Source organism: Nuphar pumila, chromosome 13 (assembly GCF_984573655.1).
Source record: "Nuphar pumila chromosome 13, dmNupPumi1.hap1.1, whole genome shotgun sequence".
NCBI classification, from domain to species: Eukaryota; Viridiplantae; Streptophyta; class Magnoliopsida; order Nymphaeales; family Nymphaeaceae; genus Nuphar; species Nuphar pumila.
In genome coordinates, this window is record NC_143261.1 from 3457574 (window position 1) to 3483828 (window position 26255).

At 35.8% G+C, this 26255-nt stretch overlaps 1 protein-coding gene across 2 annotated transcripts; it reads right to left on the reverse strand.

Annotated features, from left to right (window-relative positions):
- PDE318 (P-loop containing nucleoside triphosphate hydrolases superfamily protein) lies at positions 1-25546 on the reverse strand. Of its 2 annotated transcripts, none has more exons than XM_089985282.1 (14): positions 25452-25546; positions 24525-24655; positions 23092-23212; positions 22878-22942; positions 22648-22761; positions 22104-22178; positions 5591-5629; positions 5344-5415; positions 3994-4107; positions 3843-3914; positions 3736-3772; positions 1853-1965; positions 627-815; positions 1-261 (listed from the first exon to the last, which is right to left on the reverse strand). In XM_089985282.1, the coding sequence occupies exons 1-14, from the start codon at positions 25504-25506 to the stop codon at positions 184-186; spliced, it is 1275 nt and encodes a 424-aa protein (XP_089841408.1). In that variant the 5' UTR covers positions 25507-25546; the 3' UTR covers positions 1-183. The 2 variants fall into 2 exon arrangements, with proteins under 2 accessions (XP_089841408.1, XP_089841407.1); XM_089985281.1 differs by having other exon boundaries at positions 24522-24655.
- Between the last annotated feature and the right edge of the window lie 709 nt (positions 25547-26255).

The window sequence follows — 26255 nt, forward strand, 5'->3', positions numbered from 1 at the left end:
ATTAAAAAAAAAAGTGGGAAATATAAATGCCTCCTTCGTTTAATGAAAATACATCTTGGCATCCAAAAAATAGAAAGACATTTAGGACGATTCCTGATGCTGAATGACGTAAAGGAAAGAGAGATGGACGAGAAACCACCTTCATCTCCAAGTTGCATTCAATCACCGTTTAAAATTATACGGTTAGCCTTCCCCACCGATGTCTTGGCTTCTAATCTTAGCCAGCTGGTGAGCAAGTAGATCATGCACTCTACGCTTTAGCTGCATCAGACACAAGCAAAATGCATTCAACCCATATGCACCAGAATAAATCATACCCCCAGAGAGAGAGAGAGAGAGGTGGAAGTTGAATGCTTTATTGGATCGGATAATTTTTTTTTTCCTTTAAGAAGATCAAGAATAACGTGAAATTGAAAACAAGCGGAAAAAATTATAATCAAACAGTACGTCTTAAATGAGGCAGCATCACCGACTGGGTTTACTTCCAGGAAAGTATAACAAACTTGCAACACAATGGCCCATCGATTTCGTTGGTTGAGTGAAGAAATGAGCGAGTAAACAAAAATAGCCGGCATAGGATGATAATAACCATGAGGGCTCTAGAGAGCTAGGCGCAGCATGCTTACCTCCGGTATTCCAACTTCTGTCTTGAGTGAAACATGGATCGCTCCATCTGGTCCAAACCTTTTATACCTTGCAACTTCACTATCTTCTGCGTCAGAAGTAGGCTGAGCAAGTGGTAGATCGCATTTTGAAACAACATCAAGCCAAAACTGCTTATGGAACGTGTCTTTTATCTCTTTGTATGTAATAAACTACAAAAAAGAGAAAAGGATTAAATCAGATCGTGCAAGCAACTCATGACTAATTCTCAACTCATAACACTGTACAATATTGTGTTTGCAAGAAACTTCAAAATTCGGTGTCCGTGAAGTCAAGAAAGTCTGTGAGTTTTAATAAGTACACAAGAACTAAAGTCCCATGGATCTCTCCTTCCACACTTTTTGAATATTGGAGAAAATAGATCATTCGCACACCAAAGTCGATAAAAAAAGCCTTCCACCTGATGAAACATGAGTTCCATTAAGGAATATTTGATAACATAGAAAACTGAAAGTCATCGTCCCATTTTCTGTGATTGTACAAACAAACAAAATGGAGGTATGCTACGACTCCATTTCCACTTCAAATGACATCATCAAGTAAAGGATGAATTTTATTAACACTAGAGGTAGAGAAATGAATCCACAGAAACCTTAGCTGGATCCCTCCCTTAAGCTGGCAACAGTGCCCAAAGGTGCGGAAAACACAAAGAGCAACTGTGAGCCCCAATTGGTTGTTTGTGTTCTCGACCAGCCACTTGAGAAAGTGGAGAAACTTGAATGCAGGTTGAAAGGTGGCAAATCATACAAAGCCAAGGAAACAGAAAAGGTGTCGGTATAAATTACTCTGGGACACTTTGATAATTGGTTTCCCAAAATGGAATAAAGGAAAAGACAAGAAAAAGTTTGACTGGAGATACATAGATAACACCCAAGAAACCATGGTTTCCATATAACTCAAGGCAATTGTTTGTCACTCCGTTTTCCCCCTGAAGAGAGTGCCTTTAAATACCAAACAGTTCCCTTTGTGTTTATTCATGGCTTATTTTCAACAGTAGTTCTTCCAACAATCTTCTGAGAAACTTGTTCTAGCTAAATGTATTACCACAACTTACAAAATCCATTGCTTTCATTCTTCCTGAGCTTTGAAAAATCACATAACAATTGTAAATGCACCCACATGGCATGTGCTCATGAACACACATGCACGCACATATGAGTGAACAACAAACCCAGAAAGTGCAGCATACCTGATCAGAAGGTGAGCTCCCACATTCACCAGAAAGATCATGAACATACAGAACGGCAGTGGGTAAATGTGAGAGAACAGCAAGAGTCAACTTCTCAATGTTGTTCCTATCATCTTAGGTAGCACAAAAAATCAGACAAGGGAACAAGAACAGAGTAATATTCACAGAATACTCCTACCAATATTAGGAGGTATAACTTAGCTAAAGAGAACATATAAACATGCTATTTTAATACCATACTCTCTTTGTGTGGGTGTACCCTGATGCATTTTTACCAACTTTTTCAACTATTATGTAGCTCATAGACCTGATGTTATGAGAGCAGCTTAGTTGTCATAGGTGCTAGACGGAGCCTAAACGGTGAGCCCCTAAAAAGGCCCAGGCAGGTCTTAGGCGGTACCCAAAATAAAAAAAATAAAAAAACATAATAAGAAACATGTATACAACATAAAATCAATCAATAATAATTAGTAGACAAATAATATGTCGCTGAACACTATAAAACAATTATATTATATAACCTTAACCTGATCAAACAAACTAAGAATAAATTAACAATTGAATAAACAAACCATACAACTAACAATGTGAATGAACAATACACAAAAAATAAAATCATGTATAAAAAAAATTAACAACAACAATAGACATAATTTTTTTGTAGTTTTTGGTTTTTGAAAACAAAAAAGGTCAATACTTGTGACTAATCTTTTAGAGGAATTAAGTTATCTGCATTCTGTTTGCAGTTACTGATTAAGAAGAAAACCTGTTCATCAAACATCACAAGAAATTTACAAAACTAACAACATACAGCATGAATTCAGAATTCATATTTTACATAGACTTTACATTATATGACCTGCCTGGCAGGCATCCATTTTGGCATTTCTGGAGAAGGGTGTGGTGTCCATCTCGAGAAATATTGAGATGGATGGTCAGCAGGAGTGGAGCTGCATGCTAATGCTGCATAAAAATGACCACTTTTACATATAACACCAGAAACTTCCTTTTGATGAAAGAGTAAACATTTAAAAGCAGTTTATAATGTGAATCACATGTAAAACATCAGATAGTCGTTTCCAATGCAATGTCAATCATGAGCATCTGAAACTGGTTCCTTATTACCGCTGACCGTCTCACACAAGAAGTGAAACAAATAATACCAGAGAGAATTTCTTACAACCATATTAACAGAACTATTTGACAGGGCATCAGAAACAAAACATCAGGAATCTATTTCTAATTTGATATCAGACATCAGAAAGCAATTTCTGGTATGTCATCAATAAGAAGAACAACAAGAATAAAAAACAATGATAATAATCCAAAGATCCTTCTTGGTATAGCCATAACAAATAATAATACAGATGTAACAAACATATATAAAAGAGGACCCAGCATAATAATGAATCAACCTATGCCCTTTGGTTCATCAAGGACTGCCCCAAAATTTAATTAGGTTAAACTTTTGCCAATAGCTTCTGCTCTTCTTTCAAGAATTTGTCATTGACATGACTTTGTTCATTTCTAAATGATCATGGTCTTGACTTGGTGGCTTTAGGAATTTGGAATTTTTAAACACTGTAACCAATTATCAAATCTTACCAGAGACAGTTTTAAGCTGACTAAGTAGCAGCAGCAGGCAGGACTGCAGGATAGTAGCAGTGGTGGTGGTGGTGGTAGTGGTAATGATTTACTAATGTTCATCATAAACAACATAATAATAATAATCATCTTATTCACAATTTAACTTCAGCAACACCACGATTTTTTCTCTCTATTGTGACATTTCTGTGGTGCATAACTGTAGAAATTTTCTTTATGATGAAAATCAGATGACATTATGGTAACAGCCACATAAAATGCAAATAAATTCTCCATACCATGAGGTCTCCTTAGAAGGCCAGGTGTGTCAGTCACCTGCAATCACTTTGTCATTTTGATTCATATCACTTTCAAAGGATAAACCTTTAGAAAAGTAAAGACAAACCTGAAACCGCTCATAGTTTAGTACTATGTGACCCATTAATATGCCTCTTGTTGTGAATGGGTAATTACAAACCTAAGAAAAAAAGACCAATCATGAACCTAACAGCAATATGGCAGTAAAAAGAAAATGTTGTTATGACAAGGACAGAGACCTCAGGCTTTCCTGATGAGAGAACACGGACCAGTGACGATTTCCCCACATTTGGTGCTCCTACAAGGCAAAGTGTAGGTATGTCTGGATCCACAACAGGCATTGCACGCAAGGTCTAGAAGATCATATTAAGACAAATTAATTCTTCAAGAATTCATATAATAAGCAAGCATGAACACAAATTTAAGGTACTAGCACAAACCACATCACTGTCACAACACAAATAACATCTGTAAGCAACTCAGAAGAAAAAGCCAAACAAGAGAAAGGAAGAAAAAAAGGAGTAAATTATTAAAAAAGAGAAAAACAAATATATTACAAAAAAACCACCTGGCTTGCTACATATAGCCACCTAACTTTTCAGCTATAGCATTTAACTGCCTGGCATCTTTGCCTCTCTCATTCCCAAGAAGGAATTTTGTAGTGCATTAACAAAAATTAGGCAGTTGAATTTAACAACCAAGGATTTAGAGATTATGTGTAAATTGAAATCAACAACCAAAAAGTTAGTGATTATCTGTAAATTGGGTGAAAATCATATAGTTTTTGTAATTTACCGAAGCCAAATGGAGACCACTATTGGTCACTAACACGTCCAGGATAAGGCCCGTTTTTCTGAGGAAGACATCCATAGAGCTCACCATATGGTTGGTTATGCAACATGTAGGGGCATATATTCAGCTAGACACGACCAACTTTTCTTTATAAAAAACCTAGGGATTGAACAGAAGAAGCCAATAGTTTTGACTTTTGACTGCAATAACCAATGTGTGTGTGTGTGTTTCTTAATTCATACAACCATAAGTACAGTCTTCCATGTAACAAGAAGAACATTGAAACACGCTATCAGTTATCACTTGGTTCCATGAAAATCAACTATCATTTGAACAACCCAAAAGGAGCAGAGATCAGTGAGGCGACATAGAACATGGGATATCACTATTCAAGACGACATTTGCACTGATCAAAATGCATGCATGTAACAACGAAATATCCACCTGACTGCCTCAGAGAAGAGAAAATTCAACAGACCATCATAAGATAGACATAAGTGACATGGTCACATCAAGTTGAGTAATTTTTAATGTGTGGTTATCAGAAGTATGCATTTCTAATCTCCATACCTAGTATTGTTAATTTATGTAAGAGATTATCTACTGCAACCCCAATGTATATTCAAAAAGGTCCCTGATTGCATAAACCAAGATCTTTCTCCTGCAACATTACACAATCCTACAAGAGAAAGGATAATTATTTTGGACATTCTCAAACACAAACTTTGTTTTATTCATCAACAATGCTTACATGCAAGACTGCAGAAGTAAAAAGACATGCAGTATAAGCTAGTTACCTTAGCAACACTCAACAAATCATCAACAGCAATTCCTTCATGAAGAAAAATTTCCTCCATTTTTTTGACACCCTGTTCATAGGACACATACATACATTTATCTCACCAGAGAAATAAATAAAATGACGACTTAGAAAACCAAACCAAAACTGAAAAGGCCGAAAAGAACACAGTGATGCATAAAAAAGAATCAAAAGAAAAGAGAAAATTGCAAAAAAACATGGACAAAATACAATACCAAACTGACCTCAGTTAATCGTTCTACAGCTTCACGCTTCAACATGGACTGTCAAAGTTAAAGAGGCAACCTTGGTAAAAGAAAATTTATATAATTAGATGAAAAATAATTCATCCTTTTTTTCCTCATTTGATAGGCAAAAGATGATTCATCCAATTATTAATAAATAAAACTCATTAGTCAACTATTAAAGCATATCTAATTCATCCAAAAACATTATATAGAATGTCAAACAGGGAAATTTTAGCATATTTCAACAAGGGAAAGCAGTGAGATATCCACAAAGGATTAAACACCATAATCAGCCAATTTGACACACACAACTGGAAAAAAATTCTAAAGTTGCATTCGGACATGCGAATAGGTTTCAGCTTGTGATGACAGTCAACCGCTAGGTAAATTCTGATAACAGAGATGAATATGAAAAAAACAGAAACATCATGAAGAAAAAATCATAGATGTTGGTCTTATCATGTTATCCGATATAGTATGGTTCTTCTCACTGTTATATGGTCTTATAACAGCATCCACCTTTTCGTACAAAAAATGGTGAAACAAATTATATCGTACAATACATGAATATAACATAATATATTGTCCAATAAACAAGTATCATACAAATTGACCCTGTTTAAGTTGCTAGAACAGAACATTTTCCTATGACTTCATGATCTCCAACCATTTTTCTCAGAAATTTTACTTCAAACAGGGCCTGTTTGACCCCCACTTATACACCCAAGCACTAAGAAAAGAGAGAGCCACTCCTTGATTTTCAACATCCTCAAATTGAGGATCCTGTATTATTTGCTCCAAACCTTCCAAATCATTAAGACAAGCTCTGAGACCTACGAAAAAAAAGACTTATTATCTTTTCAGTTTTCATATTATGTAATATTTATTGGATACTTTTGGTCTTTCATGATATACACTCATGATTTTCTGTTATAATGAGTTATGAGGTAACTTGAAAACCAAACAGGCCATGTCATTTGCTTGATCTCAACTCAGGACTCGGCCGGATAAGCCCATTGAGCTGGTCTATCCTTATTGGAGTTATTGTCTTTTTCTTTTATATAAAAGTAGCAAAGAATGTCATATAAAAAGAAAAAAACTGCAAACAACAAAAGTGACTATGACATCAAAGAATAACATTTAAGTGACAATTAAGTAACATTTAATGCTTTAATTAGTAAGCAAATATCCAAAATATAATATTAAAAAGAGACCAAAACAGTGTAATCAGCATCCCTATGTCACCGGGGTATGGGTATGGGTGTGAGTACGGAGGGTATGACACGATAATTAAAAAAATGTGGGTACAAGGACACGGCTATATATATATATATATATATATATATATATATATATATATATATATATATATATATATATATATATATATATATATATATATATATATATATATATATACTATGTCACAGGCTCACAAGGATTTGGCCAACGGGGTGCCACACCCGCATCGACACAACTCGAGTGTGGCACCCGGTGCGGTCAAACCAACACTGGATGCGGTCAATGCACCTAGGGTCATAACAGTCCAAATCTGGACTTGAAAAAAACCGATGAAATAGGGCTGGGCGGGAGATTAGGGCAAAAAAAATCCCCCCCCCCCCCGCCCCTGACACCTCCCCTTCTCCTCTGAGCCATCTCCAACCCAGCCCATCTCCTCCGGCGACTGCAAGTATGTCTCCTTCAATCTCTCTCTCCCCCGTCTCTCTCGCATTTTTTGGCTAAACCCCCACCTCGCCTCTCTCTCTTCCTAACCTCTTTTAATCTCTCACTCCCCATCAGCCTCTTTTCTTCTTCTTTGCCTTTGTCGGAGGCAAGAAGGGCACGGCTCGACCACCTGCGATAGTTGTGGCCGAATTTGCCGCCTCTCGACCACGCCACTGGTGGCTGTTAAAATGTAAAACTGTACATATATGTATATATAATAATATTATATTATTATATATATAAATACATTTTTAATTTCTTTCTTTTCTGTATTTTTTTTCCTTTATTTTTATTTTTTTTCTTTATGTCATCTAGTTCAGTTTGAACTAGAATGACTGTTGCTAGTCAAGTCCTGTCCAGACTTGACTAGCAATAGAGCTGTTGGACTGACACAGTCCAACAGCTCTTAATAGAGCTGTTGGACTGACACATTCCAACAGCTCTAAATAGAGCTGTTGGACTGTGCCCAACAGCTCTATTGAGTCCTCTTTCAGCTGTGTATATAAAGGGGTGCAGCCCCTCTTGTATTTCACTCCAATGCTTCTTAAGCAATTGGTTTTTCATATCAATAAAGAATACATTTTTATTTTTATTTTGTTTCCAGTTATACCCTTTTTAAGGGTTATGCTTTAGTGTCATTCTTGACACTTGCTCTTGTTAATCAAAGCTCGTGTTTCGAAGATCCCCATTTCATTTCATGGTATCAAAGCCGCGGAAGTACTAAATCTTGAGGAAAAGCTGCCTCGGTTTCCGTGCCCGTTTGCAAAAGTGTTCGCCACTTGAAAAGAAGTGTTTTATCACTTCATTGGAGAAGATTTCACATCTTGTTGTATTGTTTTTTTTTTTTCTTTCTTTCTCATTTTCCTTCTTGTTTCTCTTCTATCCCTGTTCTTTCTCTCCTTGTAATCGATGGATGACAATGATAAAGTCACCATCATGCCTATGAAACTAAGCGATACGAACTATGTAACATGGGCTTCAATCATGAAGCACCATATATGGGGAAAAGGCTTATGGGGGATTGTGGATGGTTCCGATTCGGAACCTAAGCTATCTCTTACTAAAAAGGAGGGAGATAAAGACGTCCCTCTATCGGAAGAAGAGAAAATCAAGGCTATTGCCTCATACGAGAAGAAATGGAAAGAATGGAGAATATCTCATGCGAAGATAATGTCATGGCTTATCAATAGCGTTGACATTAAAAAATGCTCAAGTCTTGCCAAATTTGATCATGCCGATAAGGCATGGGAATACCTTAAGAATATGTATTCCCTTAAAGATATTGCACACGTGTGCAACCTCCAAGAAAAAGTTCGAATGATGACACAAGGAGACAAAACTATTCGTGAATATTACAATGGGTTGTCCGAACTTTGGGAAGAACTTTCCCTTTTAGAACCAAAGTGGCATTGTGCCGAAGACATCGAGCTTCGTCAGAAACAACTCGATGTTGAACATTTTTACCAGTTTATCACTGGATTAAGGCCGGAATTTGAAACCACTAAATCGGCCCTACTTCACCGGGGAAAAATTCCTTCTATTGTGGAAACTATTGAAGAGTTAACAATGGAAGAAAATCGTCTCCGGAAAGGTTCTTTAAAAATTGAAGATGATTCCGTTTTAGCCGTGTCTAGACCAGGGAATCATGTTCGATCATATAGGCCTCCTCACTTTAACCGACAAAATGGTGACTATGATAAGAAGAAAGTTATTTGTCATCACTGTCATGAACCGGGACACTACAGGCCACAATGTCCCAAACTTAAGGAGCTGAGAGAAAAAAGAGCTGCAATTGCTGGATCGGAGCCTAAAGATCAGGATGCACTAGTTTCCCTGGCCCAACTAATGGAGATCCTTCAGCCTCTCATCAAAGGTGCCTCTTCCTCATCTGAAGCTTCAACCGGCGCAGCAGCCTTATCTTTTTCTGATTTAGGTAAAATTTCTTGGCTTCTTGACTCTGGTGCATCTTTTCATATGACCCCAAATAATCAAAGTCTATCCAAATGTGTTAAAAATAAAACAAGTGTGTCAAAGGTCTTTACTGCTGATGGGACTTCTCTTGAAATAGAAGGAATAGGAGATTTTGAAAAAATTTATAAAACAAAAAATTTTTTTATTCCAGAAATTAGACATGTTCCCAAATTAAATTTAAATCTTTTATCTGTATCTCAAATTTCTGATTATGGGTGTAATATTTCTTTTTCTTCTAATGGTTGTTGGGTACAGGATCGCCAGTCAGGCAAGCTGATTGGGGAACGCCATAGAGAAGGAGGACTCTATTACATGGATTTTTTGGAAATGCCGAAGAAAGCTTTTTGTTATAATAATAAAAAAATAGAGTTGGAACTGTGGCATAAGAGACTTGGTCACCCACATATAGCCAAAATCCAACATTTTCCAAATCTAGGGAAATTTTGTAACTCTGAATCATTTGATTGTAAAGATTGTATTCTCGGCAAAATGAAAAGATTACCATTTCAGAACAGAACCTTTTTCTCTTCAAGACCACTTGAATTAATACACTCGGATGTTTGGGGTCCTGCACCAGTAATTTCTAAAGGAGGATTTGTTTACTATGTTATTTTTGTCGATGATTTCTCCCGACATACGTGGATGTACTTTCTCAAACATAAGTCTGAAGTATTTTCATACTTTCAAACTTTTCATAATATGGTTCAAAACAAATTTCAAAATGATATTACTATTTTTCGCACAGATTCAGGGGAAGAGTTTTTATCCACAGATTTTCAAAATTATCTTAAATTGCATGGCATCACACATCAAAGATCTTGTCCTTATACACCTCAACAAAATGGACTGACAGAACGAAAACATCGTCATATTATAGAAACCACTAGAACTTTATTAATAGCAAATCAAGTCCCTAAAGACTTTTGGGCAGAAGCTGCCTTAACTGCCACCTATCTCATTAATAGGATGCCATCTTCTTCGTTACAAAATATCACTCCCATTGAAAAACTTATGAACATTTCTCCAGACTACTGTAGATTAAGAATATTTGGGTGCAAATGTTTCATATTTACTGACAAAAATGATAAACTTTCCCCTCGTGCGATTCCCTGTGCCTTTTTAGGATATGCTGAAAACCAGAAAGGTTATAGATGTTTTGACTTCAAAAATAATAAACTATATGTGTCTAGAAATGTTTCCTTTCTTGAAAAGGAGAGCTTCTTTGATTTTAGAAAATTAAAAGACGTCACTGAGTACTCCTTTTTGCTAGATCTAACATCAACATCTGATGAATATGACCTTGATTGTAACTTTGATGATGATCCAAGAATTATTGATCTTAATGTTGAAAATGAAGAAGTTCATAGAGATACTAGTATTCAATATTCCAGGCGACAAGAGTCTAATACTCCATGTGCACTTGAGAAATATTCTAACATTCCAACTAGACAATCATCCCGAATCTCGAGGCCTCCAGAAAAGTTTGTATCATACGAGTCTTTCTCACCCACATATAGGGCAGTTATTGCATTAATTCACTCATATGAAGAACCATCCACATATTTTCAAGCAAAAAATGATATCAAATGGATAGAAGCCATGAAAGTTGAATTAGATGCACTTGAAAAGGCTTCTACATGGAATATTCAAGATCTTCCTCCAGGGAAGAAAACTATAGGATGTCGATGGGTTTATAAAATTAAAACCAAGAGTGATGGTACTCTTGAAAGATATAAAGCCCGTTTAGTAGCCAAAGGTTATGCCCAAGAATATGGGATTGATTATGAAGAAACCTTTGCTCTGGTGGCTCGTATGACTACTGTTCGAACCTTAATTGCCTTAGCTTCTATCAAAAAATGGTCTATTTTTCAAATGGATGTCAAAAATGCTTTTTTAAATGGAAAGCTAGTTGAAGAAGTATATATGGAACCCCCTCCTGGTCTAAGTATTCCTAAGGGTAAAGTCCTTCGCTTAGAAAAAGCTCTTTATGGACTTAAACAAGCACCAAAAGCTTGGTATGATAGGTTTAGTCGTGTTATGATTGATATTGGTTTTCAATTCTGTTTAACTGACACTGCTTTGTTTATTAAGAATTCTGATGCAGGAATCATTATGCTTCTTCTTTATGTAGATGATATAATCATCACCGGAAGCGATAAACAGGGAGTTGAAACAATCAAAATACTTCTTAAATCTCATTTTGAAATGACTGATTTGGGCTTGTTGAGATATTTTTTAGGCATTGAAGTTGCTTATTCTCCTAGAGGATATTTATTATCTCAGACTAAATTTGCTTTTGATATTGTTTTCAGGTCTGGTATTACTGATGATAAGAAAGTTGACACTCCAGAAGTTGTTAATGTTAAAATGAAGATTGATGATGGAGAACTTCTTGCAGACCCTACTCCTTACAAACAGCTTGTCGGGGCACTTTCCTATCTATCCATTACCAGACCAGATATAGCACATGTTGTTCATACAGCAAGTCAATTTCAACATGCTCCTACTTCTGTTCATATGGGAGCAGTCATGCGTATTATCAGATACATCAAGTCCTCTCTTTCACGAGGACTTTTCTTATCTTCCTCCTCTTCTCTTGATTTAATTGCATATACTGATGCTGATTGGGGAGGTGATCCCAATAACAGACACTCAACCACTGGCTTTTGTGTCTTTTTAGGGGAATCATTAATCTCGTGGAGGTGTAAAAAGCAGCATAAGGTATCTCTCTCATCCACCGAAGCTGAATACAGAGCCATGGCAACCACGACCATGGAAGTAGTTTGGCTCCGACGACTGCTTGCTGACATGGGAGTTGAAGCAACAAAGGCTTCACAAATGTGTTGTGACAACAAAAGTGTGATCTACATTGCCAGTAACAGAACATTCCACGAACGCACCAAACACATCGAAATGGATTGTCACTACGTCAAAGAGGAATATCTACACGGGATAATTGATCTGCCATATGTCACTTCAGAATATCAGTTAGCAGACCTCTTTACAAAGCCTCTCGCTGCTCCCCGATTTCACTTTCTCTTAGACAAACTTTCGCTCATTGTACCGTAAGTTTGAGGGGGAGTGTTAAAATGTAAAACTGTACATATATGTATATATAATAATATTATATTATTATATATATAAATACATTTTTAATTTCTTTCTTTTCTGTATTTTTTTTCCTTTATTTTTATTTTTTGTCTTTATGTCATCTAGTTCAGTTTGAACTAGAATGACTGTTGCTAGTCAAGTCCTGTCCAGACTTGACTAGCAATAGAGTTGTTGGACTGACACAGTCCAACAGCTCTTAATAGAGCTGTTGGACTGACACATTCCAACAGCTCTAAATAGAGCTGTTGGACTGTGCCCAACAGCTCTATTGAGTCCTCTTTCAGCTGTGTATATAAAGGGGTGCAGCCCCTCTTGTATTTCACTCCAATGCTTCTTAAGCAATTGGTTTTTCATATCAATAAAGAATACATTTTTATTTTTATTTTGTTTCCAGTTATACCCTTTTTAAGGGTTATGCTTTAGTGTCATTCTTGACACTTGCTCTTGTTAATCAAAGCTCGTGTTTCGAAGATCCCCATTTCATTTCAGTGGCGAGCAGGGCCTCGAGCCCTACTCTTTCGGCTGGCCGAAGGTTTCGGTCTTCTCGAACTCGATCTCTGTGTCGCCCCTCTCCACTTTCCCCTGCTCTTGTTGGTAGATTGCCCCCTTCCTCTTGTTGGTGGACTAAGCCAGCTCGGTCTTGTCCCGATTTAGGACCGAGCACCCTTGTTGTGCTCGAGCAGAAGCAGCTTCAATTGTCTCCAATCGGGTCAAACCGAGTTGGGCCCGAGTAAGGCCGATCTCAGTGCGATTTGGTCCATCACCCCGAGTTGGCTCGGCCTGATTGTCGAGCCATATCCACTTCTTTGGCTCGAGCAACAACAACTTTTGTTGTTGCTGTCTCGACTCGAACCGAATCGAGTTCGGCCCGGCTAAGGCCAAGCTCAACCTAATTTGGTCCAGGCTCAGGTGCACCGACTCTGACTCAGGGTGGAGATCAGTGTTGTGAGAGGCGTACGCCTCAGTACCTGAAGCGTACGCCTCAGAGGCGAGGCGCACGCTCAAGGTACTGAGGCGTTGCTGTGATGCGCCCCTCATCAACCTCCGACCAGTTGTGACCACCGACCACCGAAGTTGTTGTGCTGCAGTTGTTGCTCAACCTTCTCCGACCACCGGACGACCGGCATATCCCTCGCTTCCGTGCCAGCTGGGCGGGTGGTCCTTCTCTTACTGCCTCCCCTCCCACCGCTTCACTTTCATTCCAGTTGTGAGAGGTGTACGCCTCAGTACCTGAGGCGTACGCCTCAGAGGCGAAGCGCAGGCTCAACGCCTCGCTTCGCCTCATCGCATTTAACAACCTTGGTGGAGATAACTCGGTCGGACCCTGCCAGCCCTCCCTCTGCCTGCTCTGTCAAGCATAGCCGAGTTAAGCTCGGCTAGCACTGAGCCCAACTCGAATCTCATTGCCCCGACCCTAGCAGCCCTCCCTCTGCCTGCTTTGTCAGGCATAGCCCAACTGAGCTCGGCTAGCACTGAGCCCAACTCGGTTCTCCTTGCCCCTACCCTACTAGCCCTCCCACAGCATGCTTTGTCAGGCACAACCGAGCTAACCTCAGCTAGCACCGAGCCCAACTCGGTTTTCCTTGCCTCGGTCCGGCTAGCTATCGAGATCGACTCGGCTGAACCTAAGCCCTGTTAGGCTGGATTCGCTCCCAACACCCTCGCTATCGAACCCGTGTTGATTCACGTTTGTTAGTTGCAACATGTGATGATGGGGGTCACTATGGGCACATGTGGATAAGCTTAAAAAAGCTGGAGTAGGTAGTGAAAATAAGATATTTTGATGCAAGCTTTGTGAGAGAGATTATGTTGGAGATGAAACAAGAGTTGCAGCTAATTGAAGATATCATGACATAGCATTTCAGGATCCAAAAGAGTTAACGCGACAATGCGAAGACAATACAAGATAAATATAAGAAAAGAAAGACAATGAGTGATTCTTATGCAATTAGTGTATCATTTTTTAACCAAGAAGCTGCTCAAAAAAAAAGGTGGACGTAGGAGGTAAAGGAAGAAGAACGATACAAGCATCATTCAAAACATATGGAAGGGAAGAGAATGATAGAAAAGTAGGGAAGTATTTTTATTCTAATTCACTTTCATTTAATGCAGCCAGAAATACTTTTTAGAAGGATTTAGTTACTTTTGTAACTTGAGTGGCTATGTACATGTAAGCTCAGAAAAACTACGAACTACAATTCTTGCAGAAGAGAGGGCAAATGTTGAGAGATTGGTAGAGATTAAGAAATTTTCATGGGAACAAAATGGAGTTTCCATGGTTTCTGATGGATGGACAGATATTCAAAGGCATCCAGTGATTAATTTCATTGTTCCTTCTCTTAGTAGCCTAGTATTCTTTAAAGAGTTAATGTTGATGCATCTGAGCATTATAAAAATTTCGAGCATTTGAAGGAGTAGTTTATAGAAACAATAAAAGAAGTGGGAGATAAAAAAATAGTGCAAATCATCACAGACAATGCTCTAGTTTGTAAAAGTGTAGCATTCAATTTAGAGAGTGAGTACCCTCATATTTTTTGGATTTCCTATGTAGGACACATCGTGAATATGACTCTCAAGAGCATCTGCAGCCCCAAAGAAGAACAAAATTCATTGTATATGCTCTATGTTCATGGATTGAGAAATTAGAAAAAAAATGTCAAAAACATCTGATCTAAAAATGTTAAAGATTGTTGAAACACGTTTTGCATCTATCATTATCATAGTGAAAAGGATTATGTGAAAAATGCTTTGATTAACACTATGATTGACGAAAATTGGGCATTTTATCACGTTGATAATGCTGTCAAGGCTTAAGAAATTAAGAAATTCATTATTGATGATGAGTTTTGGGATAGAGTCGTATACTTCATTAAGTTTATGCAACCTATTTGAGAAATGGTGAGAGAATTTGATAAGGATGAGCTCAGACTTCACAAATTTAATGAAATGTAGGATAATATGATTGAAAAAATGCATGTTGTAGTTTTCAAGTATAAGGAAAAAAAATCGGGAGTTGGATGATTCAGAATTTTTAATCATATATATTCAATTTTAGTCAGAAGATGAGATAAGAGCAATACTCCTTTGCATCATATGACACATTCTCTCAATCTCAAATATTATGCAAAGAAGTCGCAATAATGTGGTATTGGTCGTATGACTCGCATCCTTCTAAATTTAGACCCAGAGCTATCAAGGCATAGAAATATGTGTATGACAAGATTTTATCGAGAATCACATATTCTAAATCAAGTCGCACAAGAGTTTCAAAAAAATTCATCTTTGGGGTTATATGGACAGGCATTAATAGCGAGAGAGGAGAAGAATATAGATCCTATCAGATGGCGGTCAACATATGGATCAGAAACAACTCTTCTCCAACGTCTTGCATTGATATTGTTATCTCAGTCTGCTAGTTCATCTTGTTGTAAAAGAAATTAGATCACAAATTCTCAAATCCACAACATGAAGAGAAACAAACTCACCAGCAAGCGTGCAGAGGATTTAGTCTATGTTCATTCTAATCTTCAATTATTTTCGCGAACCAATGATGAATACAGGTACTAATTGCTCTCTTAGTTATTTAACTATTTTTTAGTTTCTTCATTTAAATATGCAACTTTTTAACATTTTCAAGTTGGGTATGTAATGCAGACAAGGATCATCCAAATTTTGGGATGTAAATCCAAAAGAGTATGACTTAGAGGGAGAGCATGATTTCAACATTACAAGCATGGACTTATCTGAGCTTAGTCTTCCTTCGTATGATGCATTCGATGATGAAGCAGAAAATTATTAGGATTCATTACATCATCGTTATATACATTATGTAGGATATACTCTTGGTATGTAATTATGCATTGTTTGCTTCTTTTATTAGTATATTGTATCATTTACTTCTTTTTTGTTTTACTTGTTTGATTGTTTTCATAATATATTTAGGTTGATTTAATTGTGGTGTTAGTTTTTATGATGAAGAATAGAATTGTAGAATGCTAATTTGATTTGTTGAATGCATGATAAATTGATGATATTATGATAATTATTTTTTTTCATTAGTGTTACTCTTAACTGCTAAAAATTATATATATATATATATACCCCCTCCCGCACCCAAGTTATTTTAAATATACCCCCTCCCGCACCCAAGTTATTTTAAAGTGTCGCATCACCGCACCCGCACCTATGTGACATAGTATATATATATATCAAGAGTTTGGGTCTGGACCAGGTTTGGACCTAGCCAAACTCCAAAACCTTCATTGACCATATTTGGACTTTGTCCAAACCTGGTCAATGAAGACGTGTTATAAAAGGGGAAGGGCTACGCCCCTCCACCTTTTTTGTTTTTTCTCTCTCGAAAGTTGCAGCAAGAAGAAGGAAAAGAAGAGGAGGAGGAGTCGGGCCCCAATGATCGGTGAGTCTCTCTCTGGACAGAAAATAAAGGTTCCTGGAGATGAGAGAGAGGGGTTTATCGAGTAAAAATTTTGAAAAAAAGTGGTCTAAGACCAAACCCGACCCGCGGCGTACTAGTACAGTGTCCAATACCCACGCCCGTGTGGACATGGGTACGCCAGCCAATCTGCCATGTCACAATAACATAGTAGCATCCAAAATCTTATAACAGCTACCTTGTGTAAACTATTCAATTCCAAGATCAACTATCATGAGATGGGAACATTGTGAATAATGAAGATATAACATTAATTAAGTAATCAAGATTTGTAACATAACAACAATATCATAAATCTAACACAAAAAACAATGGTAAATATCAAAAAATTGAAAACTTATCATAGTGAAAAAGTTAACGTAAGAATGGGGTTTGTGAACAAACGCAACAAAAAAACTTTATCTCTATCCTTATAATAAATATATATGATGCCAATTACATACATTAAACCTATCAATAATCCTCTTTATTTCTCATGTAAAGAATGGCAACTTCTACAATCCTAGCCATTCTTAGCACAATATTGAAGAATCCCTTTGTTATTACTCAAACATGAATGAAACTTATGCTTGCATATTCATCCATAGGTCAAAATCTAAGTCACACGGACTCGGCTATAAGGTTGACAGCGTCGACACGCCCCGACACGGGTGCGGACACGAGTGCGGCTTCGGACACGGTCAACCAAGTGTCAAACTCGGTCAACGCATCGGGACCGAGTCCGTCCACATTTTGGACTCAGTCAACTTTGATTGAGTCTATTTTTATCCATTTTTAGGGCAAAAAATTTAAAAAAAAAATGATCTTTTTATATATTATATATATAGTCGAGTCTTATTATTGTTATATATATATATATAGTCGTGTCCCCGTGTCCAAAAATTTTGTAATTGCTCCGCACCCATGTGACATAGGTCAAAATGGGTATTAATTAACGTAATAATTGTTTGAGCCCTAAATGATGAATAATATAGCCTTCCATAAATTTGAGATAGTGAAAACAAAACTATTTGATATTTATTAGATAAGGGACTCAGATACTTGATTATGAAATCTTGATTTGCCGTTGATATTATATGTCATTCATAATATCTTCAGATTATATTTTTATCCTAAAATTGTCAAATATTGTAACCAGATCAAAGCCATACAAGACCATGAGGCTTGAATAGTGCAGCTATCACATTTTTATATCATTTTGTATGCCTTATGCTCATACTTGATAAAGATTTAATTCACCTTCATGTTTTCAAGTCTTGCAAATATAACTTTTAATATCACAAGGCTAGTTAAAGTTATGTAATTAGTCTTATTGTTTTAAAGGAACAATTCACTTAAGGATACGAAAGTTCAACCACTTCTGGCCGCAACTCTACTGACTACCATTAAATTAGCTCAAATGAAACAGAAGAAGGTCCAACAACTACAAATGCAATGAAAAAATGACGCTATTAGCAACACTAAATAATGAATCACCTATCAAATTTTTTTAGATGGGCTATAAATAAAAAACCATAGGGACAAGGGTGTTAAATGTTGATGTATATACATTTATATATATATATATATATATATATATATATATATATATATATATATATATATATATATATATTACCAAGATTGTAAGTATCTTAGTTGTCGTAGGCGCTAGGCAGAGCCTAAGTGGTGAGCCCCTAAAAAGGCCTAGGAGGAGCCTAGGCAATTTTTAAAGAATTAAAAAATATATAAAAAAGACATAATAAGAAACATGTATACAACATAAAATCAATCACTAATAAGCAATAGACAAATAATATGTCGTTGAGCAATAGACAAATAATATGTCATTGAACACTATAAAACATACAACTAATAATGTAAATGAAGTTTGAACAATACATAAAATGAAATCATGTATACAAAAAAACTAACAAAAACAATAGCCAAATAATTTCTTCTTCTTCTCAACAATAGACATAATACAAGCAATAGACAAATAATATGTCTTCTTATTCTTATTCTTCTCAACAATAGACATATACAAGCAATAGACAAATAACATTTCTCTTTCTTCTTCTTCTTCTTCTTCTTCTTCTTCTTCTTCTTCTTCTTCTTCTTCTTCTTCTTCTTGAAGAAGAAAACCAATGATATGTCTTCTAAAAAAATCTTTAAAAAAACTTTTAAAAAAAGCCTAGGCGGTGCCTAGGTGGCAAAATAGGGCCCCATCGTCGAGACCTAGTCACACAGGCGATGAGGTTGTACCTAGGCGCTGCCTTTGACAACTAAGGTAAGTATCGTATAGTTACCCGTATCGGTCGAGCCCAAAGTAACACCGTATTGTATCGTAAACACATCATAATTTAAAAAATCCAAAAAAATCAGAAAAAAATTATTATAAATTCTAAAAAAAATCATAACACATGAATCAATGATGAATTGCACAAAATACAACCATAAAATCACATTTATGTCTCTATGAGCTACATAAGACATCATCAAACATCAACTAATATATAATCATAGATAATATTGCATTCATTTCTCATAAGAAGAATGCCACAATACTCATACTTTCATATTATATAAACAAAAACAAAATAACCACGTTTATAAAATACGATTCAAATATATATATATATATATATGTGTGTGTGTGTCTCTGTGTGTGTGTGTGTGTGTGTTGTACGATACACCCGATACAAGTATGATACACATCTGTATCGTATCGTTTTCTCTCAAAATAACGATACGTATAGTATGATACTTACAACATTGTATACTAGATAGTATGTACATACTATTAATGTATATATGTGTAGTATATATATATATATATAATATGTAATGTGTATCATTAAAAATGTCTTTTATTTTCTTATTTCTTTTTCTTTTTTTATTGTTTGATTTATAGTTGTCGAACTAGCCGTTAGGAGTGTCTAACCCGTTACACACTCCTAATGGCTAGTTCTACTCTCTTGAGCCTATTTAAATAAGCCTACAACTTTTTTGAGATATTTCTTAGATATTGAAGTTGCTTAGAAGAATATGAAGAAGGAGGAGGAGGAGAAGAGTGTTAATTATGTTATTAATTAGTTTAGTTTTTTTCACAGCTATATAATTTGTCTATAAGTTATATAATTAGTTTCTCAGTTATATAATTAGTTTCTCAGTTATATAATCAATTTCTTAGTTACTTTTACATGTTAATCTCATATTTTTTAGAATTTATTTTAGATTTTCTATTTCTTATTGGTTGTTGCTTCATCAATAAAGCATTTTTTATTTATTTGTATTTTTAGATATTTTTTTAGTTTTTTTTAAGTTTTCAAAAAAAATTTGAGGCTTAAGCCTCGCTACACCTCAACACTTTTTACAACATTGTACTTGCCAAAAGGATATATTTTGTCTTAAATAAAGCTTGCAGTTGATATTGTTGCTCGTTGAAGAATCAGAAATGATAAAAATGCTAAACGCCATAAATAGTTAATGCCAATATGAGAGATGATGGAATTTTACTAGATAATACAATACCTTACTGACAACTTATTGGATCCTTAACCTTACTTGTCTATTACCCGACTGGGCATTGCGCATGCAGGGCATACTGCAAGTCAATTTCAACATGCGCCAACTTCAATTTACATGAGTGTCGTGTTGTGAATAGTCAGATATATAAAGAATACAATCTCCAAAAGGCTTTTTCTATTCTCCTCCTCGTCTTTAAATCTTTTTGCTTATATTTATTCAGATTGGAGAGGAAATTCCAATAATCGACACTCAATCACCGGTTTTTGTGTGTTCCTATGTGATTCTCTTATATCTTAGTGTTGTAACAAAAAACAAAAGGTATCATTATCTTCCACAGAAGCTGAATATAGGACTATGACTACAACAACTGAGGTTGTTTGGTTGTGAACACTTCTTAGAGATATGGGAGTTGATGTTTATGAACCATCGAAGTTGTGTTGTGATAACAAAAGAGTCATATATATCACCATCAATCATATGTTTCACGAACAAACCAAGCATGTTGAGATGCACTGTCATTACGTTCAGGAAGAGCACTTGAAAAGAACTATTATCAGAATATCAAATCGCAGATTTTTTTCTTCAAAACCCTACCTTTACCACGATTTTTCTTTCTTAACAAACTTTTGGTGACCTCACTGTAAGTTTGCGGGGGAGTGTTAAATGTTGATGTACATACATTTATATATGTATATATATACTACATAGTATGTACATACTATTAATGTATATACGTATAGTATAATACTATATATAGAATATAGAATATAACATTAAAAATCTACTTTTTGTTTTCTTATTTCTTACTTTTTTATTGTTTGATTTATTTATTGTCTTTTCTCTCTCTTGCATTCAAGCGGCTCTTGTATTGCCCATAGTGGGCTTGTGTTTTGGCTTGTTGCCCATTTCTATCTCTTGTATTCTTCGTTATTATTTGATTAAAAAGAGTTTATGCTATAATTGTGACAAAAAGTTTAACCTATTGTTATTTTTCAATTTTCATTCTTATTTATTTTAAAATCTAAATTCACTTAATTGTTAAATTTTCCCAAGAAAAAGCACTCACTGATATTTATTGTGAGACCAATATTAGTGACTGTTATTATATTGAAATACTTAGACAAAGTTTGTTTTTGGTGTCTTCAAGAGAAGCAAGGTTATAATATTAAAATTGTTAAATACACTAATCTCATCAAAAGGACCATTCTTCTAGAACAATAAAAAAACATTATTATATCTCTTCATAGTCTGGCATCAATTTCATATTTATATGTTGCAATAACACATGACAACCTAGATAGTTATGTCAATCTAATAATTAAGAAATAAAGACACTAATATGGAAAACAAGTAACCATAACTTTGGTGTCATATTTAGTAGTTGAATTAAATTACTATAGAATGGATCTATTTGAATCCGTTACAAATGCACTAGTTACAAGAGAGGAAGTATATGTCAAAGGGTTATATGATGAAAAAAAGAAATCAAAACTTTAAAGTATGTTTGGTTAGACAAATTTTTATATTCACCATGCTTGTTTACCAGTAATTTTCCATAATTATGTGCTAGAAATATCCTTAATATGGTAAGAACAAAGATTTCAAACAAACTTATGAAAACTGGATGACCAAAAAGCATCAATCAATACTAGTTCCAGCATCTTTAGGATGAAAATATAATGATGGAGTAATTCTCAACAAAACAATAACCACAATCTTAAATCAGCCAAAAGTCCAAACCTTAGCACACAAAGAAGCTTGCGACTTTCCAACAGAATTGATCTTCTTCCGAAGAGAATCCACCCTTCCCAAGACCTTCTCCATTGAAATAAAAGTATAAAGAGTTGCCCAACAAATAAAAGAAAGGGAAATGTGCAAAGTCAATTGAGAGAGAGGGGGGGGGGGGGGTGCAGCAAACATGGTTACACAAAATATATTGGATACAATATCTAGTCTATGTAATTCTAAACCCTACAACTGTAGTAACAAAATCTACTTTCAGTTTATAGGGAAATATCTGAAGAAATCTCACCAAATATTAGCAAGTTCCATGAATGAATGCATCTAACAGATACAAGACTAGAATTATAAAATTATTACCATGAAAGATCCATATTGCTAACAAAAGGTAAGTTTCATACAGAATCTGAGAGAAAGAAAAAGCCCCCTCAAACCAACAATTAGAAGATCGAATGCAAAATCAAATCTGCAGCTTTCAAGATTTAGAAACGTTCATCTAATTTCTCAAACAGCATCATATTGCATTAAAATGAAAAATAAGTACCTCTTCGTATCTCCCATCACCAAGGGTCAATTCAATTAGAGATCGTTCATAGGGATGCAAGTGTTGTTTGTAAGGGAAATTCTCCATATAGCCCCTCAAAGGAATGATTAATTCCTACACTAACAAGCATAAATACTTCAAACTAGAGCCACAGCCACTTATCAGCACACACAAAGAAGCCGCAACTAAGAATCTGACTTTGTAAGTTTTGATCAGAACAAAATACTTACTTTCATTAACGCATCAAGCTGTCGCGCACCCCTGTTCCTCTCCCGCTTTGCAATGTTTATAATACCTTAAGAACCACAAGACGGCTAAAAATCACCCCTTGATATAAGAAGCATGAAAAACTACATAAAATAAAATATTAAAATACAGATAATGTAGCAAATCATTGAGAAAATGCCCTCATTTTATCTAAAAATGCAAATAAAAATCAATTACCCTTTGTGGGAGAAACCTTCTTTGATTTCCGTAATGCAGATAAAAATATATCCTTTGAGGGCAAGACCATAGGCAACTTTTGAAATGCGCCTGTTTTCTCATTCTTCAGAGATATTTTGTCCTGGAGTAGAAAATCAAACAAGTGCCATGCTTTGGCAACTTAAATATTCATGTTATAACACAAAAACACCAACTTCTATCTTTTTCACAAGTTTTCTGGCTTAAACAAGAAAATCCATCAGCTAACAAAGAAAAAGCTAAAACAAAAGCAGACATGCTTATTGGGAGAAAATTTTCTTCTTTAATATGATAAATTGTTCATCATGAGACAAACATTATGCAAGGTTGTAAAAAAGTGTATCATAACCCGTATCAGCCAGGCCCAAAATAAGATATGTATCATATTGTAAAAAAAATTAATAAAAGAAGCCCAAAATTAAAAAAAAGTCAATAAAAATTATAACACAAGAAAAAAAATGATAAATAAATCCATAATATCACATATCAAACAATTATGAGTTGCATAAGACATCGAACATTCATCAATCAAAGATAATATGTACTAATGACATGAATATCTCACGAGAAAAATGCAAACTATGAAATAATATGCATAATAAACAACAAAACTAAGCTAGCAAGTCACATGATTCTTAATAGTGCGTGTTTACATAAACAAAAACAAAATCACAATGTTTCTCAATACTTGTGTATCATAAGATACGCACTAAATGCTAATGAAGTGAAGCCTACCATAGACAGACTTGACGCATATGAGGGGGCATGTGGCTGGGGGAAGGTAGCATATTCATGCTGAGTCATCACTGCCAATAAAATGGAAAGCACAACACAAGTACCTTGCATTTGCATGGTGAGATAATTCATAATGCTTCTGTCAGACCAATGTCCCTAGGAATCTAGTCTGGTAGTCTTTAAAACATTTATTTAGATAAAGGAGATGTATTTTCATCTAATCTCAAAGATATGCCTCAACACATAAAAGATTGAATTTGTTCGATTCTCTTTTTTTGTTCACTACTGGATTATTAACTTGTTACTCTCAAGAGAGATCATTAATTTTGTTTGTGTTGATACGAATACATGATAACATAAAATAGTGTCAAATATACTGCCCTATTTATATGTTTTTTTCTAGTTTCCCTCTTTTCCTCCATTTCCGTATGTATCAAATCATTGGCCAGAAAGATTCTGGAGAAAACAACAAAAGAGGGAGTGGAAATGAAATAAGTAGACACTGCTCTCGTGTTGTTTTTCCTTTGGAGAGTCTTTAATGACTGACTACCGTGCAACTGAAACCCTAACTCATCAAAAACAAAAAGAAATGAGAACCATCACAACAGACTTTTCAAATGTATGAAAGTAACTGTCATAACAGGCTTAATGTCAAAAAAGTCTCAGAAAAACATTACCACCTTCTCACTTTCCCTTTCTTCGCATGCAGTGGGGACATAGCCCCCGTCAACAACTTCACAGGCAATTCTCTGAATAGGCCTCGACAAGCTCAGTCTAAATGGTATCCGCTTTTCCATAATTACTCGTGAGCCTACATGATTGAACAGAATCCAAAAAAAACTTGAGATAAGTACAGACACGTAATAGGATGGCGCTTTTCAATTTATGAACTGGCATCGATTAACTATAATTGATCCCTTTGAGATTCCTTGCTCGGAAGCCCTTATTGGAACGTTAATTCCTTTTTCCTAAAACACCAGAAGCTAGATACGAAAATAAATGGACTTATCGCGCGATGTTTTGTTTTGAAAATGAATGGACCTATCAGGAGATTTGTTCACTTGATTAATGAAGCCTTCAAAAAAACGAGGAGTCAATATTTGATTAAGAGAGAGAGGGGTGTAAACTTTTGTGTTTTAATCGGGAAATTAAAAACTTAAATAGCGAGTCCAGATTCGAGAAGGAAAGAATGCCAGACTCTATACTCAAATAACCAAGTCGCAATCCATTCAAGATTAACGAATAGCAGCGCAACAGTGTCATTCTCCAGAAAACCCTAACGCAAAACCAGAACCAAGGAGGGGAGAAAATAAATCAAAGCACTAAAGCGAGACGATCGTTCGAGAGAAATGCTTCCACTTGATTACTAACGGCCGATAAAAAACTGAAAACCCGACGACATTTCTTCAATCAAAAGAGAGAGAGAGCGTGTGTGTGTGTGTGTGTATGGAGAGAGGTAAGACCCACGCTGAGACGTAAAATAAAAACCCTAGATAGTGTGCGTTGAGATTGAGAGACCTCGAGGCTTTTACCTCCGAAGATATTGGGGCGTGTTAGGGTTTCAGAGTCTCGAAATTGGGAAAGAAGAAGGGTGGGAGGTTGATTACCTCTGTAGAGATCTGACGAGTGGCATAGTTGCAGAGGCTTCAATGCGCTGCTCATGTATGCTCTCGCCTTTCCCGAACGAGCAAGTTTGCAAATAATCGCGCGCGCACGCCAGCGCAGGTATATATAGTTCAGGTGTTCCGCCGTATTTGATAATCCGAAATTTTCACCGTCCATCTCCGAGATGAACGGCTGGAGAGTAAAACGTGGAGTAGTGCGATGTGAAACTGGGGATCGTGTGGGATAATGTCGAACGTTAATGGTGTTACGGATCAAGAACTACGTCATAAAGATACGGGTACGACACAACACACTGACTCGAGCTCGATACGTCAATATGTTTTGAAAAAATAAGACGTGATGACACGTATTTTCATCCAGTTCTACTTATGTTTTACTAAAATGTTAATAAAGAGTACTAAAATAATATTAAAATAATGAGTGTATATCATAGAATCAAATTCATGTTAGCATGTTATACCGTATCCGGCTCATGTCACCATGACATACTCTGAAAATGGCATGTCATGGGATATGGATCATGAAATTCCTTTCAAATTGGTTGAATATGGGTTGGATCATAATAGTAGATAAAAGCCAATCCTAATATTATGCATCAGGCCCAGGTCTGATCAGGATCCTAGGGAGTGGGTTTGACACAATCACACTCAATCTGACAATGGGTTTGCATATAAAAAAGTGAAAAGTGATTGGATTTGCTCTTACTCCACATTTCAATCAATAGAAAATGCTTATCCTTAATCAAGAAAGTCTCAACATGCAAGTCCAAAGCCAAACCTAAATTG

Excerpts from the sequence above, each read along its gene's own strand:
- PDE318 (XM_089985281.1), bottom strand. The coding sequence starts at position 25,506 with ATGAGCAGCGCATTGAAGCCTCTGCAACTATGCCACTCGTCAGATCTC. Across the intron at positions 5,416-5,590 it reads CTGTAGAACGATTAACTGAG|GGTGTCAAAAAAATGGAGGA; the intron begins GTCAGTTTGGTA and ends TCCTATGAACAG. Across the intron at positions 3,773-3,842 it reads TAAACTATGAGCGGTTTCAG|GTGACTGACACACCTGGCCT; the intron begins GTTTGTCTTTAC and ends AAGTGATTGCAG.